Source organism: Rhynchophorus ferrugineus, unplaced genomic scaffold (genome assembly GCF_030347505.1).
Source record: "Rhynchophorus ferrugineus isolate W39M unplaced genomic scaffold, kcgeb_rfMv2 rfM11, whole genome shotgun sequence".
NCBI lineage: Eukaryota > Metazoa > Arthropoda > Insecta > Coleoptera > Curculionidae > Rhynchophorus > Rhynchophorus ferrugineus.
In genome coordinates, this window is record NW_027472590.1 from 22,183,758 (window position 1) to 22,200,834 (window position 17,077).

Consider the following 17,077-nt stretch of genomic DNA (forward strand, 5'->3'; position numbering starts at 1 on the left):
ACTAACAAAACCTAATCGATAATTATTCCAACATTTACCTTTTTCCATGAACCTTTGTTGTCTTTAAATGCCATAAGCCACCCAATGTACCATTCTGAAATATTCATGTCTCTTTTAAATATGTAAATTGATATAATTCTTTCTTGATTTTTTTATATGTTTTTAAAAATTGTATTCTTTTAAAAGCAATCTCTGAAAGTTCCACCCCTTCACTCCTTCGTGGGTTATCTTTACACCACCTAAATCCTATATTATCCAACAATGTATGAACGGATATTCTACATCTCTCAAATAGCTGTATATCTTTTGGCTCTTTGTGAATACTACCCAAACTAACAATTTTCTCTGTAATAATTGTATTAAATTATGTTTCGATTGAAAAAACTACTTACTGTTTTATACATTTCGTATATTTGATCTCTGAAACACCAAGATTGAGCTTGACTCGTCACCTGTTCCTCATAAACACGGTTTCTTTTTGGCGAATTTAAGGTTGTGTAATTTTTTATTTTTTGAGAAAAATTAGGGACCGTGTCCATACTAATATACAGTGCCGCTTGCAGCTGCAAGGCACAAAAAATATTTTCAATAAAAACCGCAGCGATTTCAAATTTATTAAAACAAAGCGTTAAAACAACGTTTGTCGGTTTATAACCCGTAATTATAATATTTGAAGAATTTTCAGACACTTGGAAAATGGACAACTTTTGCGTGCTCATTCCGTTACATGTTCGAACTTCTCTAATAGCATTCTATTTCCTTTTAAATACAATAAAATGACAAGGATAATAATATTGTCTGACTGTAAAACGAATTTACAACTTTAGACAGACATATATTGATACTCGTGTCACTGCTATTTTAAATTGACTATAAATATTCATTACTGTAGTCAAGGAAAGATGAGTTATTAATAGTTTCCGGTACTTATGTCAGGCAATAATAGGATTACCATTTATTAAAAACTACATATATTAATGGGTCATGCACGGACTATTTGAATTTGACAAATATAGTACAAATATTACGTAATTATCCGAGCATTATTTTCCAATCGCTATATGTAAGGTAAAAACGACCTAAAACGTTAACCTATATAAATGAGAAATTGACATTGGGATTACTAAAAATATGGGTATATATATTGATGTTTTTTTGGTTAATAGATTTACTGACGCTTCGCCGTTGATATATTTGTTCAGGCCATATCTTCCATCAGGCGTCCGCTCGATAAAATTGCTCATTATAATTATGTACTGTATTAATTGATTGTTTCCTACTTTGAACGGATGAATCGTGAAACGTATTGAGTCGTTTGCAGTTATGAGTTATTTATTAGATGCCTAAAAATAGATTTTGATTAAAATTTTCCCACCTTTGACTGTAAACTAATTTTTTAAGTCCCTTGTTATGTTACAACCATACACAAATGTTTATATATGTTTAATTAATTAACTATTTTAATTAATGCTCCAGTATATTCGATTGTAAAGTGATTTAATTTATTTGATTAACATTAGTTCTACGACATCTAAAGATATAAGGTGTCGAATGTGATATATTATCACAAGAGATTGATTAAATAATGTGAGCACTTGACATGCGAGCACAATATTTATTTATTAATAAGATATTGAGCCACTATTTGTTTTTAAATTAAATAAACCGTCTGATTAGTTTGTAAGGTTAGTTAGAATAAGAATCTCGTCACTGAGAATGTAAAGATATTAATACTCAGTAATCCGTCCAGTAATATAAATAAGACCAACTGAATACCACGATATTGCCGATCAAATCATAACGAAACCTTCGCCATACTTAACTATAGGAAGCAGGCAGTACTGATCCTAGGCTTCTTTTGGGGTTCTCTTTATGTACTAGCTAGGAGGTAACAATGTAAATGATAAATTATCCCATTTTTTTCAGACATTCAGGTGTATGTCCATTCAATTTTTGTTTTAATTTTGTAAATTACATTCAATTCTATACCAAATTCATTATATTTTAGACATAGTTGATCCTGTGAAAGTAAAAACACTAACACATATGACTCTGTCTTTTGTATTATTATGTCTCATCAAAATTCCAGCTTGTTGATCATATAGTAAATTCACAACTTTAAAATTGAAAAGGAAACATTAAAGTTTTGCTCGGTTGAAGATGTTTAAGGTTGGGGTTACCTATTTTGGTAAAAATATTACCATCAGGAGTTCATAAGACTGTATCAAAGGGTGAGGGGTAAGAGTTATTAAAATCAGATAAAAATATGATTGTAGCTAAACTAGCTGGTAAAATTCCAATGGATGCTATATCAGACAAAACCCAAGATTTTTTTTACAGATTTATAGCATATTCAGCAAGCAAATCAATTGAATTCTACAGATATAAAACATAAAAGTGATGCTACAAGTGTTGAAGCATGGATAATTCAGGTCAAAAATACAGGATGTGTGTAATATAAGGCCACAATCTTAGTTTCTGGGCACCTACCCTATTCTAAGGAAACAAGATTGTGTGTTAATCATAATAAATGATGGACAATATGAAATGTTAAAAGAATATAGCCATGAGTGTATACGTATATATTCTACACACAGGCTTAATGCATGTTGAATTGAATTGCATTCCTTGCTTTTGAATGAATTGAGAGTAATTGAGATGCAACTCAGTAGGTGACTCTGGCACAAAGTTTTGCTTTGCCCAACATCTAGAGTTGCCCAACATCTCTGGCCCTAAAGAGCCATTCAAGTAATTTGATTGGTCAATTTAAATCTCCGTTATTGGCACCAAAACTATTTTATTGTGAAGACATTTGATTGCCTCAATAGTAATATTTGGCACGTGACAGCTTTGACGTCATGTTTAATTGACCAGTGAAATTTAAATAAAAACAATTTTTTTCTGAAATAAATTTATTAATTAAAATTCAATTAAATATATATATATATATATATATATATATATATATATATATATATATATATATATATATATATATAAATTGAACCAATCAGAGTTCTGTCTTTCTGTTTTCTTATACTGAAAGGAAACTTTGAGTCTTTCCTTCATATATAGCACACTTTGTTAGTACTTTTAACATTTTATCTGAAAGATCATTATCGATTTTACAATTGAAGGGTTTTAAACTTATTTTTTTTAACATCTGACAAAAATTTTGTTATATTATCGACGTGGCCGACGTGATAAAAGACATATAGCTCAAAGACCTACTGACAGTATAATAAAACAATTTTGTTGGAGTCTGGGGCACGAGATATTGTCTTGCTTCTATAAAATCAGATCCCGTCGCGGCTTTTAGCATAGCGAATAAAACAAGTAATATGTTAAAAGTAGCGAAATCTACATGTTCGACGTCGCGAAACATTTCCCCAAATATTTCCTATAAAATTAAATCTCTCTATGGTTTCTGTGGTTTCCATGGTGTTTTTACATATTGGTTAAATAGCTTAGTCATAATATATAAACATAAAATAAAAGAGAGTAAAAGTTCTAGTTAAATTTGAACTTGTACTCAGGCTTCGTATCAGGTACCCACCATTCGATGTGTAAGGCATGTGCCTTATAATTGGAGAATTAATGAAAAAATGCTAAGTATTTAGTGATCGCCCGTTATTGTAAATATCTACATAATCTAGTTAGATCAAGTGCAGAAGCGATGGTACCAAAATTCGACTTGTTTATATATTCATTGGTTTACATTGCGCATGCGTACTTGCGAAATTCGTTTAAATCTAATATAGCGGGTACATTTGACAAAACAGTCAGGTAATTGGAATGGCCAAGTGATATTGTTTACAATCGTGTTATAGACAGCTTTTTTTAATGGTAGTCAAAAGGTCAAAATAGATATAACAATGAATATTGTATACAGATTTTTTGGTGAATTATGTATTCTTAAAAATAGGAATAATAATAAAATTTGGTAAGCTTAGATTGAATTTTAAGGTTAAGTTCATTTTGTTACTAACACTGTTTTTTTATAGCTAGGATAATTATAGTATATCCTATTAGAATAAGTTATTAGCAGACAATGTAAAAAATATATGCATTAATCTAAACACGTCCGAGGCCTATTAGTCTGTTTCCCATTCTGGTATATGAGAATGAAATCTATCCTCATGTCTCCTTGTAGTTCTCTTGATTTCCTGGGTGACAGTCGGTATCTGACGGTCTCGGTATAAGTAATTGGTCCTGTAGTATCTCGGTGTATCTACAATATATCTCAGAACGTAGTTCTGAAAAACTTGTATTGTGTTTATATTAGTTTTCGACGAACATCACTATAATTGAATTCCGTATGTCTACATAAGTTTCAACACTTGCTTATTATCATTTTACTATGTACTGATAAGTGTGATTGAGTGTTATTTATTGTTATTGGCGTTTGTGTGGTCTAATTATACGTGCGTTAACTTCACATACACGGATTTACTATCGTTAATTTTAATTAGTGTTGAAAACTATCGACTATCGACTGTTTAGTAATTGACTAGTTTTTACTATTGACTATTTCAGTTACTATTTTCGTTCCGACTGATTTTGTTACTATTTACTATCGACCGTTTCAGTCGTGTACTTTTAGTTACTATTTTTGTTTCTACTAGTTTCATTCGACTGATTTTTAACGTTCTGGCTCTATCGTTCATTCAACATTTTCTGTAGCTTATAAACAAGGTCATTATGTCATACCTTATCGAAGGCTTGTAGTACAGCTAAGAATACAGCTGAACATATCTGTTTACCTTCATAGACCTTTTCAATTACATCTTTTATTCTATTCACCTGGTCAATTGTCCAATGTCTATTAACAAATCCAAACTAATGTGTAGGTATTAGGGTTTTCCTCTATATAAACGATGATGATATGATACTAGTATTCACCCAGTTCGCATAATACTTTTTGTTGATGATCCTGGCGTTTATGAAAGTGATAATTTGAGTAATGAGAGCCGGAAGTTAGATAAATGTATTTAAATTTAAATTCCAATATTCCCTTTTTTGGCGGATAACGTGATATTCCCTTATTTTCATTTTTGTAACAGGTCAATTGAAAAGTCCCCGGCCTGACACATAGATGGCGCTACTCGATTTAAATCCATATGTTTTTTAGTTAGCCCTAACCCTTAAAAGATTCGTGTATAAATTTGACAGCTATCGGATCATTAATTTGTGAATTATAGCATTTTGAGTGAAGCTACTATTGTTATTTTGAAAAAAATTGATAAAAAGGCGTGTTGATAAAATATTGCTTCTTGAAGAGAACAAATACAGTTGAAGCAGAAACTTGGCTTGATGCTGAGTTTTCGGACACTGCCTCAGGAAAATCAACCATCAAGGATTGGTATGCTAAGTTTAGACGTGGTGAAATCAGCACCGAAGACGGTAGGCGCAGTGCACGCCCAAAAGAGGTTGTTGCCGGCGAAAACATTTTAAAAATCCACAAAATGATTTTGAATAACCATAAATTGAAATTGAATGAAATAGCAGACGCTCTGAAGATATCAACTGAACATGTACATCATATCATTCACGAATATTTGGATATGAGAAAGCTCTGTGCAAAGTGGGTGCCGTGCGAGCTCACTTTTGACCAAAAACAACGACGAGTTGATGATTCGGAGCAGTATTTGAAGATGATCAACTGCAATAAACTCGAGTTTTTGCATCGATATGTGACAATGGGGGACACATGGTTCCATCATTTCACTCCGAAGTCCAATCGATAGTCACCCGAGTGGACTGCACACGATGAACCCGCTACAAAGCGTGGGAAAACGGAACAGTTGGCTGGCAAGGTTATGGCGTCTGTATTTTGGGATGCGCATGGAATAATTTTCATTAAGTGGTGTTTCACCAAGACAATGCACCATGTTATAAGTCAGTGAATACGATGGCAAAAATCCATGGATTGGGCTTCGAATTGCTTTCTCGTCCACCGTATTCTCCAGATCTGGCCACCAGCGAATATTTCCTGTTCTCAGATCACAAAAGAATGCTCGCTGGAAAGAAATTTCCGAAATTGAGGCCTATTTTGCAGCAAAGGACAAATCGTACTACAAAAACTGCAGGAGTACTATAATCAGTGTATCACTCTCGAAGGGAATTATGTTGAATAAAAAAAAAACTAATTTTGCCAAAAAATATGTTTTACTATGGTAGGCTGGGGACTTTTCAATTGACTTGTTAATAGTCATTAATAGTCAGTCACTCTCTAATAATATATGCCAAATTGTTCTTATTTAGCTTAGCATATTAATTAATATATATACTTAGTATAATAAATTAATAGTATAATTTATATATGAGTCATAAAATATTGAAGGTGTCAACATTTTAAACAAGCTTAGCATTTATTTGAGAATACTGTTATATTTCAAATAGGTTATAAAATACTTTTATTTACTTTTTTAAATAAAGAGTACTAAATACGGATATATTATGATTTGTATTATATCATATACATCAAAATTATAGATGCGCTCAGTTCAATGTCAATATTTATATTTCTTGTCCGTAATATACATTTTTCTATCTTCGAAATTATCTTTAATCTATCACACGTAAATGTATTTACTGGTATGTCACGAAATATACATAAAGCGTGGTACGTTGCTGGTGTATTGCATGCGCTTCGATCGTTTTTTCTTCAAGGTCAACTTTAATTACAGCTTTATTTAATAATGTCTTATTTCTTATGATTAAAGATATTTCAGATTTCCCTATAAATATCATATTAGCTGAAAAGTATGCAGTCAAAGTAACAAAACATTGTGAAACATCAATTCATAAATTAATATTTTCTTTTAAATTATATTAACATATATTACTAGCAGATCCGACAGACTTTGTCCTGTTTAAACATCATTTTTCACACCAAGTAATATGTAATCAAGCCGGCTTGGTGGCGCAGTGGTAAATGCGATGGGACGGTCCCCCAACTGTTGCGATAGCCGTGGGTTCGAATCCTGGGGCATGGTCGTGAATTTATGATTGTGATTGTTTAAAATTTGTTGGCAATGTTCTAGGTAAGAGTGTAAAATCCGACAAGGAAAATGATCTCAGTCACGCCAGTAACCAGGCTGGGTAAGACCGGATGCCTTCTGGGATGATTTTTAAAGTTGGTCACTCGCCAGTCGGTAGGCTTAATGCTGAGGGCCGTATGGAGCCCACGTTAAACTTTAGGCCCAGTCCAGATAAACCCATAGTTGGTAAAAGGAGACTTTTACTTTTTCCATACAGTGATGGAAAAATTGGGCGTTGTCGATATCAGTAGTTTCGTAATTGATGATAGAATCAGACAAATGTACGTTGTCCAATTCAAATCCATTAAATGGAAATCAACATATGCTAAAATTTCACTCTGAAATAGCTACAGATTTCATAAAGATGATTGGGGACAGAGAAAAATATATTCTTGTTTAAACAACAATAAAAAAAGTTGAAAAGGCAATGAGAAAAACAATATACAATTGTATTTGAAGTAATACTCAAACTAATTATTACTTTTATACACATTCTGTTGCAATTAAACATCCATTTTTTTTAGGCTAGTAAATGTCATGCGTCAACCAAAAGCTGGAGGTAAATCATTAATGAATACTAGCAAAGATTATAGTAGGAATCATAGTCAAATATTTAAATTAATTTAAATAAGTGTGGGGTTCTTACAAAAATGGGAAGGCAGGGACATGAAAATTTTCGTCATCTTGAGATAGCTCAGACGAGGATGGATGAAAATAGCACATTATAATTTTAATATCACAAATAATACAGCAATATATTATAATATTTAATTTATTCTACATATTACAACGGCCAGATGAAATCAAAAATATTTTTAAATAATTCTAAAACCTTATCGCAGTCAACTACCGGACCCTTCCATTTCATCAATTACATCAAAATCGGTTGAATCCTTTAGAAGGAGTTTAGTTAAACTGAAACAAACTATAGACCGACAGAAGAATTATATATAACAAATTATATATTTCAAAACAGGACGATATAAGTTGAATTTCTGATAAATAAGTTGTAATAATTTCTTCATTATTTAATCTTCTTTAGTTGAATGACGCGCACACGGTGCAAACATTCAATTAAATTCAAAAATATTTGTTAAACAATTTTAACCTATGGCAACTAATAATATTTTAATTAATTATATTAAGTAGATTAACATGTGTTAAGATATATGATCGTTTCAGCTAGCCCTCTTAATTTTTTTTATGGTTTTTTGGGCGATTTTGAAATACGTTGCAAAGTCTCTAAAACTAAGGCAGTGGTAATTCTAATAACCGAAATACCATGCACTAATACCACTAATGCATAGTTCTTTTAAAATAATGTTCTATAATTGCATAGATCTTGACAATTTGGTAAAATAATTGGTAACTACGGTATCACATTAAAATGAAAGAAAGTAAACTTGAAAAATATTATTCTTTTTTCAAATCATTATCGATACATACTTTTTTATCTAATATGCATTCACTAATGCATACTAAAACCTATTTATTTTTCTCCCAGTGGGACTACTTTTTGCACATTTTCCCTTTTGGAAGGAATTTGGAAAACCTCTCTAAAGCGCCCAATATTGTATGGTATCATTGGGACACGCTCCATTTTCTCGGTAGCTTTTATCCATTTCTTTAATGTCGTGGTAACATCACTCATATTGCTTTTCGTTCACATCTTCCAACATTTCTAGGAAGTAATCAAGGTGGGAATAAAAAAAACGTACTTTTTAGTTCCTTTATCACTCCCAACTTTACGTGCAGTGGCGGTAAGTTTTTACTTTTTTAAGTTTCTTTAAGGTGTACGGAAATATTTACATCGAATGGCCGTTGTGAAGCAGAACTGCTTTAAGGCTTCTTTTATATGAATGTGCCGGTTTAGTGGCGAAGTGATGGTCCTCCTACTGTTGCGATAGTCGCGGGTTCGAATGGTGGGACATAGTCGTAACTTTATGTTTGTGATTGTTTAATAATTGTGATTGCCCTAGATAATAGTATAAAATCCTACAAGGAAAATCCCAGTCACGCCAGTTACCAGGCTGGGTAAGACCGGATTTCTTCTGGGATGGTTTCTAAAGTTGATCACTCACGAGTCGTTAGGCTTAAAGCCGAGGACCGTGGTTCGGAGCCTGCGTGAAGCTGTAGGTTCAGTCACTAAAATCCAAGAAGTTGACGTGACTAAAACCAATAGAACTTAACTTTACTTTTACATAAATATATGATAAAAAGATCATGATGCACTACATTTTTTCCATATTATTTTCAGCACACCAAAATACATAGAAACTAGTTAAAATACCCAAATAGTTTTTTTTTGTAGATCTCTGTTATTTGTTACGTTAAAATCGGTAATTAATAATTGAAATTTGGTTGTAATTTGATTATGCAAAAATATAATTTTTATGAGTTAGAAAGGATATTTTCTTTATCTATTGTGAATATTCTACAAATAATTGGTAAGTGAGTATGTTATTAGACGAACAATCGATAACTAATGATACTAAGTTTTAATATTTTGATAAATTTAAGATAAATCCATAATAATTTTCATCGAATGAATTAAATCAAATAAAAAAGATATAAGATCAATTTGTATTTTAATAATTTTTGATTAAGTTTTTTTTTAATATATTTAAAGATAACATTAATGGTATTGAAGTAATTTGTATAGAATTATTATTGTAAGTAAAAACAGTATTTAATTAATAACGTAAATAAAACAAATTAATAGGGTTTATCTAAGATAATAACATAACAATATTCATTATTGAATAAACGTTTCTTAAAATATCATATAAAGCTAGATTATTTTTATTTTAAATATGATTATCGTATGCCACTATATTATTTTTTATTTTATTACTGTTTTGCATTGGATTGTTGAAATTAACATTATATATCATACAAAAAATACTGAATTTCCATATAATAATTTTGTATTTATACAGAACACTGTCATAATTAAACGTTAATAGGGAGAAGATAAATCCTAATACTTTTAATTGTGATTATAAATACCAAAAAATTATTTTATAAATTCATTTTATAGTGTCAATTAAAAATTAAATAACCAATAGGAATACAATTTTCTATTTCCATATACTGGAATATTCAAACTGGAACTTCAAAAACAATATATTGCTATAATAACACTGACTGCCACAATTTGTTTAACATAAATAAAAATACGTGTTTTGAATTTCCTATTATATTATTAAAGACATTATCTATTGATATGGTTATCTAAGACATCACGTTCCTTAGTAATAGTGTGAATGCTATTTACGCTCAAAATCCACAATAGCAGCCGATATTCTTCCATACCTATTGTATATTCAGTGACTTCAAAGGAAATTTATGAAAATATGAAACTAGAATCTAAAATTATTCAAAATTTGATTTAAAGGTTGTTAAAGATTGCCCAGCAAGAACTGACTTTTTGTGTGGCTATTCAAACGTCAAATATGAACCCCTTATTCTAGAAGAAAATGTGATCTTCCACCTTTATGTGCGATTCACCCACATATAAAACTTGGTTTAAAGAAAAATTTTGTCAAGGCCATGGATAAAAATAGTAAAGGATGTTTGTATTTGGAAACTGTTCTCTCTAAAATTAAATAATGCTAAATTATAAGGAGTTATTTTCGTTGGCCTACAGACAAGAAAACTTATACAAAACAACGTGTTCGAGGAAAATCTTACAGCGAAAGAGTTGGAGGCTTGATTATCTCAAAGTATCCTAAGATACACCGATTTTTAGACAATCTTAAACTGAAAATGCCGAGTTTTTATAATTATTACAAAAATTTAAACACTAATCTTGGAATGGTGAATGACGAACAAGGTGAACGCTTCCACCAAGATATAAAACAGATATCAGAGCATTATGAATGTGGGGTCCTAAAATATTAGCAAATTATTGCTAGCTTGTAGTGAAAGTGGATTTTATTCATCACAAGAGGAAAAATTAATATTTCGTAATTTTCTTTCAGAATGTATGGCTCTTTTTTTAGTTGACCACTTAAACATAAGCTATTTTGATTCATTGTCTATTTGTAAATATATATTACTATTTATTTTAATAAAATTAATAATATATATAAATAGGATTTAAAATCAAAAAATTTAAAAATATTTAAAAATTTAAAATATTTTTTCATAATTTTAAAATGGTACGTGTTTAAAATCCGCTTAAGTTTTCTTGTGTGTTCAGCAAGCACAAAAAAAGCCGTTTTATTTAATGTTATAGATCAAAAAAATGCCACACAGTGCAATTAATATAAAAAGATATAACATATTAAATATGTAACCACGACTTTATCAAAATCTTAAAAATACTTAAAAAAATAAAAGAGCTATCATAGCCAGTAAAATTATGACAACATTTCAATTTAATGTATCCATTGTAAAATATAAATTATTACTAAAAAATAATTTACCATCATCACGGCATGTTGAGTTAAGGCATAACGAGGTTAATCCAAGTAAAATAACATCAGCAAGTCCCATAATTATGTCTTTTTTATGACACCATCAGCGGCCGGTTTATTCACATGCATTTTTTTAGTGCGCGGTCCTGTCACTGGCCACTAAGGCGTTTTCCTCGAGACTGCTATCGGTGGGCGTCATTGACGACTGAACGAAATTCTCTTTCAACATTATAATGTAGTCATTTGTTTTAACAGGTTTGATCATGGATGCGGCGTTGCCAATTCGCCCCTTTCTATGTGTACATCAAAAAATTAGTCTTCAAATATATTTTTTAACGTACAGAATTATTGACTTCTTCTGTATGGAATTGTTTGGTGGGTTAACGAGTACTCTGTTACTAGGGTCAAGGTTCAGTGTTGAACAAGATAAGGAATAAATCTCTGTAAGGCTCATAGTTACACAGCTTTTTGGCTTTTTAGTTTTATTCATTGGAAAAACTAGTGAAACATTTATAAGTTATATAATAGTGTTTTGTAGCTTTATTAAGAGAAATTGAGGCATTTTATTTTGTGAAAAAAATTGTCGTCATTTGAGATGATCCAATACTCTTTTTTATTAAATATTATTCTCTTAAATTTCTACAATCAGCCCAATGGGTAATAAGTATTTCATGAAATTTATGTTATACAATGACACATAGAAACTTACCTGTACAAACTTATAAGGTACTATTATACTTAATTTCGTTACTATTCTGTGTTATTCTTAAAACTATTTTAAGTGCCTATTAATCAGGTTGGATAATGGTAAATATTTTAACCTACACACTTCATTGACATCGCACACATTTAATTGTTTGGCATTGAGTGCATTTGGTTGCACTGACACTCATTATGGTTTCCAGGGGAATATCGCGATGAATTAAATCGTTACTGGCATAATATGGAGCGTTAACGATGGTACGTAGCACTTTATTGTAGAATCTCTGACAGATGGCTATGTTGGGTTTGCTAGTAGTACCTCCCAGTTCGATACCATGTGTCCATTGGGCCTAAGAATTAACTTTTGAATACAGAAAATCTTATTATCTAAAGATTATTTGGATTTACACCCTATGAGTCAATACATCTAGTTCAATTTAAGCTCAAGTTGCTTACGCTTTATTGGTACATGTTTCTTCCAATTTAAGCGTCAGCCCAGATATCAAGATTTACCGGTGGACAAGTCATTCTATGCAGGATGAAAATCAGATGAGTAGATTTTGTCTCATTCGCCTTGCTACACCATATTTTAAACTACAAATGAATTATGTTGAGATAAAATTGGAGGTTCCTTGTAGCTGATATTGGATCCTCGTGAGATTATAGAATCACCGTATTCTCAGCATATGTTGCCATCATATGTAGTGATAGATTAGGGACACTGCCTGATTATATTGGATGTAGTTCAGTGTATTCGACACCCTATTTCACAATAAAAGATCTGTCTGTGAGATATGACTTAGCAGTTGAAAGTGCGAATGCAATCTGAATAATGCAATTTAACTTGTGTCAAACACTAAGTCAGTATGCTACACCTTATCAAAAGCTTGAGATATATCAAGAAATGCACCAGAGCAATTTTTTTTTGATTAATTTTTTATTTATATGATTGACCAATCTGTGAACTTTTAATGTGTCAATGTATTTCCTCGTAGAATTTCACGAATTTTGATCATATTTCTGCTAGTATTCGGATTCATGCACTTTTTGTGCCTGTTGCCGTGTATTTTCGGTCTTTTGCTAATTTCTTTGCATTACATATAAGAATCGTTCTAGAGTCTTTGAAATAATTCAAGATACGTGCTTTAATTAACAATAAAGTTTTCAATAGTATTTGAGGATATTCCAAGAGATTCATCTTTAAACTTCTTCATATTGATGATATTAATAAAAATAAATCAACCGATTAATATGTATTAGATGACATTTATTAAAATATAGTAAATATAAACGATCAGTAAGAATATTAAGATAATAATAATTTATTTGATGTTGTACCTTAAGAAATTAATTAATTTGATACTAAAAAATTTATAACGGAGAAAATTTATTTCAGATGATCTAGGAGAAACAATCATGGCATGTCTAAGGCATTATATCATAAAATTATAGCTGGCAAGTGTTGTAAAGACACCTAATTATACAAAATCATATTGTTAGAATCTGAATATGATAATATCTCATTCTTCGGTAAAAACCCTTTTTTATTTAAAAGCACATCGTACACATATTACAGCTTTAACTAACTAGTAATTATTATATTGTTCCCAAAGTCTAAATCTAATGTTTCAGACCTAAACTTAATTAGCATTTGATGGATGTACTCTTACTGGTACACTTTATATAGTTTTAAAACAGAGCACAGTTTTCACACATAACTACTTAAATCAAACCCTCTTCAGTACACTGTTATGTTTTCTCTTGGTGTTACTTTTCGCAAAACTTTTAAAAGCTGTGCCTTTATTAGCCTTAGGTCTATGTGGAGGTCCTCATTTCTAATGTAATATGGGGCATTTACAATATTGCGAAAAACTTAACTTTAATAAGTTTGGAATGTACTAAAATTATATTTACTTATGCAACCCCATAATTGCACGGCATAGGTCTACACTGGTTTCGAGATTTACTTATAACAGATCAATTGAAAAGTCCCCGGCCTGACACGTAGATGGCGCTACTAGAATTAAATCCAAATTAGCTCTAACCCTCAAAAGATGCTTGTATATATTTGACAGCAGTCGGATCATTAGTTTATGAATTATAACATTTTGAGTGAAGCAACTTTTGTTATTGTGAAAAAAAATGGATAAAAAGGAATTTCGCGTGCTGGCTTGATGCCGAGTTTCCGTACACTGCTCCAGCAAAATCAACCATCAAGGATTGGTACGCTAAGTTTAGCCGTGGTGAAATGAGCACAGAAGACGGTGAACGCCCAAAAGAGGTTGTTACCGACGAAAACATTAAAACAATCCACAAAATGATTTTGAATGACCGTAAATTGAAATTGAATGACATCAGTTGAAAAACAACGACGAGTTGATGATTCGGAGCAGTGTTTGAAGATGATCAAGCGTAATAAACTTGAGTTTTTGCATCGATATGTGACAATGGATGAAACAAAGGCTCCATCATTTTACTCCGAAGTCCAATCGACAGTCATCTGAGTGAATTGCACACGATGAATCCGCTCCAAAGCATGGAAAAACGCAACAGCCAGCCGACAACGTTATGGCGTCTGTATTTTGGGATGCGCATAGAATAATTTTCATGGACTACCTTGAAAAGGGAAGGACCATCAACAGCGACTAATATAAAGTGTTATTGGGCCGTTTGAAGGACGAAATTGCCGAATAACGGCCGCATTTGAAGAAAAAGTGCTGCTTCACCAAGGCAATACACCGTGAAAACGATGGCAAAAATTCATAAATTGGGCTTCGAAGTCGCCAACGACTATTTCCTGTTCTCAGATTCCAAAAGAATGCTCGCTGGGAAGACATTTTCGTCGAATGAAGAGGTGATCGCCGAAACTGAGGCCTATTTTGAAGCAAAGGACAAATCGTACTATAAAAATGATATCGAAAAGTTGCAGGGTCGCTGTATCACCCTTGAAGGGAATTATGTTTAATAAAAAAATAATTTTGCCAAAAGATGTGTTTTACTATGGTAAGCTGGGGACTTTTCAATTAACCTGTTATAATAACTGTTTATTTTAGAGTTTTAGTTCCAATTTTGTTCAAGTAACCACCACATTTTTTAAGCATCATACAAAGTTCTCATTTCTTTTAAACATGCTTTTTCCTCTTGAGGCTGGCGTTCAGTGTGATGCGCAAGTATTTTACTATTAGAAATAGAAACCCTAGAACCAATTATCAGTGGTAGGCAGTCTCTGGTGTTTTCTCGTATATGAAATCCAAATATGCAAACTTTGTAGCATTTAATTTTATTCGCCATTCCTTAGTTCTCTTAGTAATAATATTGACAGCTGTTTACAAACATTTTTACTGCCTTATTTAAACTAATCTCAATATTGTTACTTGCAGCGAGTAGTGGAGTATCCTCAGGAACTATGGTCATTGTTACTCCTTTACATTTAGGGATATCACTAGTATAAAGTAAACGCAATACAATACAGTATACATACAGGGATATGTTTCAAATTTGAATATTCGTTACCGTATCTTATTCTAAAATGATAATGGGAAATATATGACTTGAGAATCAGGTTCATTTGCCTAAGTAATTCGTTTGCCAACTTGTATTCGAGGCCTTCGTGTCATACTTTATCAAAAGCTTGGGCCACGTCTAGAAATATGTTTTTTTATTATTTATTTATTACATTGTTACTAGTCGTTTCCGACCAACCTAGAATTTGTCTTTATGACAACTTAAATCTAGGTATATAACTAGGAGAACCCATGGGCACTATCTCAGTCTCTGGTGAAATAATGTTTATACATGTACTGCTGTATTTTTTATTATATGCACGTCACTACACAACATTTCACAAGATCAGATGGCTTGATTCTTTTGAGTCTATATCCTGTTAAAAAAAACGTAATATTTCCTCATGAGTCTTTCCTCATGCCCCCTTGCAATTCTCTTGATTTCTTGACTGTGGGTATCTGAAGGTCTCGATATAGGAAATCAATCCTATAGTATTTTGGTGCGCCCACATTACCTCTCAAGACCTTGTTCTGAAAAATGTGTATTTTGTTTACGTTACCCTTTGCAGAACATCCCCATAATTGGTCTCCGTATGTCCATATAGGTTTCAGTATTTTCTTATATAATAGCAATTTATTATGTACTGATAATTGTGATTTTCTTCCAATTAGCCAATATAGTTTCCTATATTGCTATTCCAATTCTTATCTTTTCTTCTATATATGTTCCTTCCAGCGAAGTTTTGCATCAAAATTCATCCCGAGATATTTAGCGTTGTTGCTATATGGAGCGTCCAATTATTTATATTGTCACTTGCCCGTTGTAATTTTCGCGTGGCTTCTTCACTATTGTCCCCGACAGCTATGTAACAAATGTAGTTATCGTAACATTCTCTATTTGCGGTATAACACAAGTGTAGAGTAGATAAAGCATTGGCCCTAGTAAACTTCCTTGGTCTAGAAATATGAGTCAATAATTCAATAGTACATTCGTAATACGATATACCGAATATGTCAAATGTTTGTTACTAAATCCAAACTGGTGAGCCAGAATTCTTCATCATTTATTAGTTTGATGTGTTTTAACAATAATAGAATAATTTAAATATGATTGGTAGCAGTGCGATTGGTCGATACGATGTTTTATCGTTAGAATCTTTACCTGTCTTAATATACACAATGAACACCATAATAATTCCACAATTTTCCACTGCAAAATACATATTGTAATCGCAATGTTAAATTAATGTACTAGTTTTATTATACCATTTCTCGAAAGTTCCTTAAATATTTGGCCACTTATTAAATCCTGAAGATTTTTGGATATTTAAATTTTTCTGAAGTTCGTTAGCAATCTCCTTTGCAGTTAATGACTTCATAATTATATCTTCATTTCTATTTGGATTAG

General features: G+C 31.6%; 2 protein-coding genes across 5 annotated transcripts in view; both read right to left on the bottom strand.

The window, feature by feature from the left end:
• Ir76b (Ionotropic receptor 76b) overlaps window positions 1-11,656 on the bottom strand; it is a 34,977-nt gene extending 23,321 nt beyond the window's left edge. For both annotated transcript variants that reach the window (XM_076417241.1, XM_076417240.1), the window contains exon 1: window positions 11,474-11,656. In XM_076417241.1, coding sequence (XP_076273356.1) covers window positions 11,474-11,543 — 70 coding nt within the window. In that variant the 5' untranslated portion in view covers window positions 11,544-11,656. The remainder of the gene's footprint in view (window positions 1-11,473) is intronic.
• Window positions 1-17,077, bottom strand: part of LOC143204589 (uncharacterized) — a 347,147-nt gene that overhangs the window by 318,262 nt on the left and 11,808 nt on the right. The window lies entirely within an intron of this gene.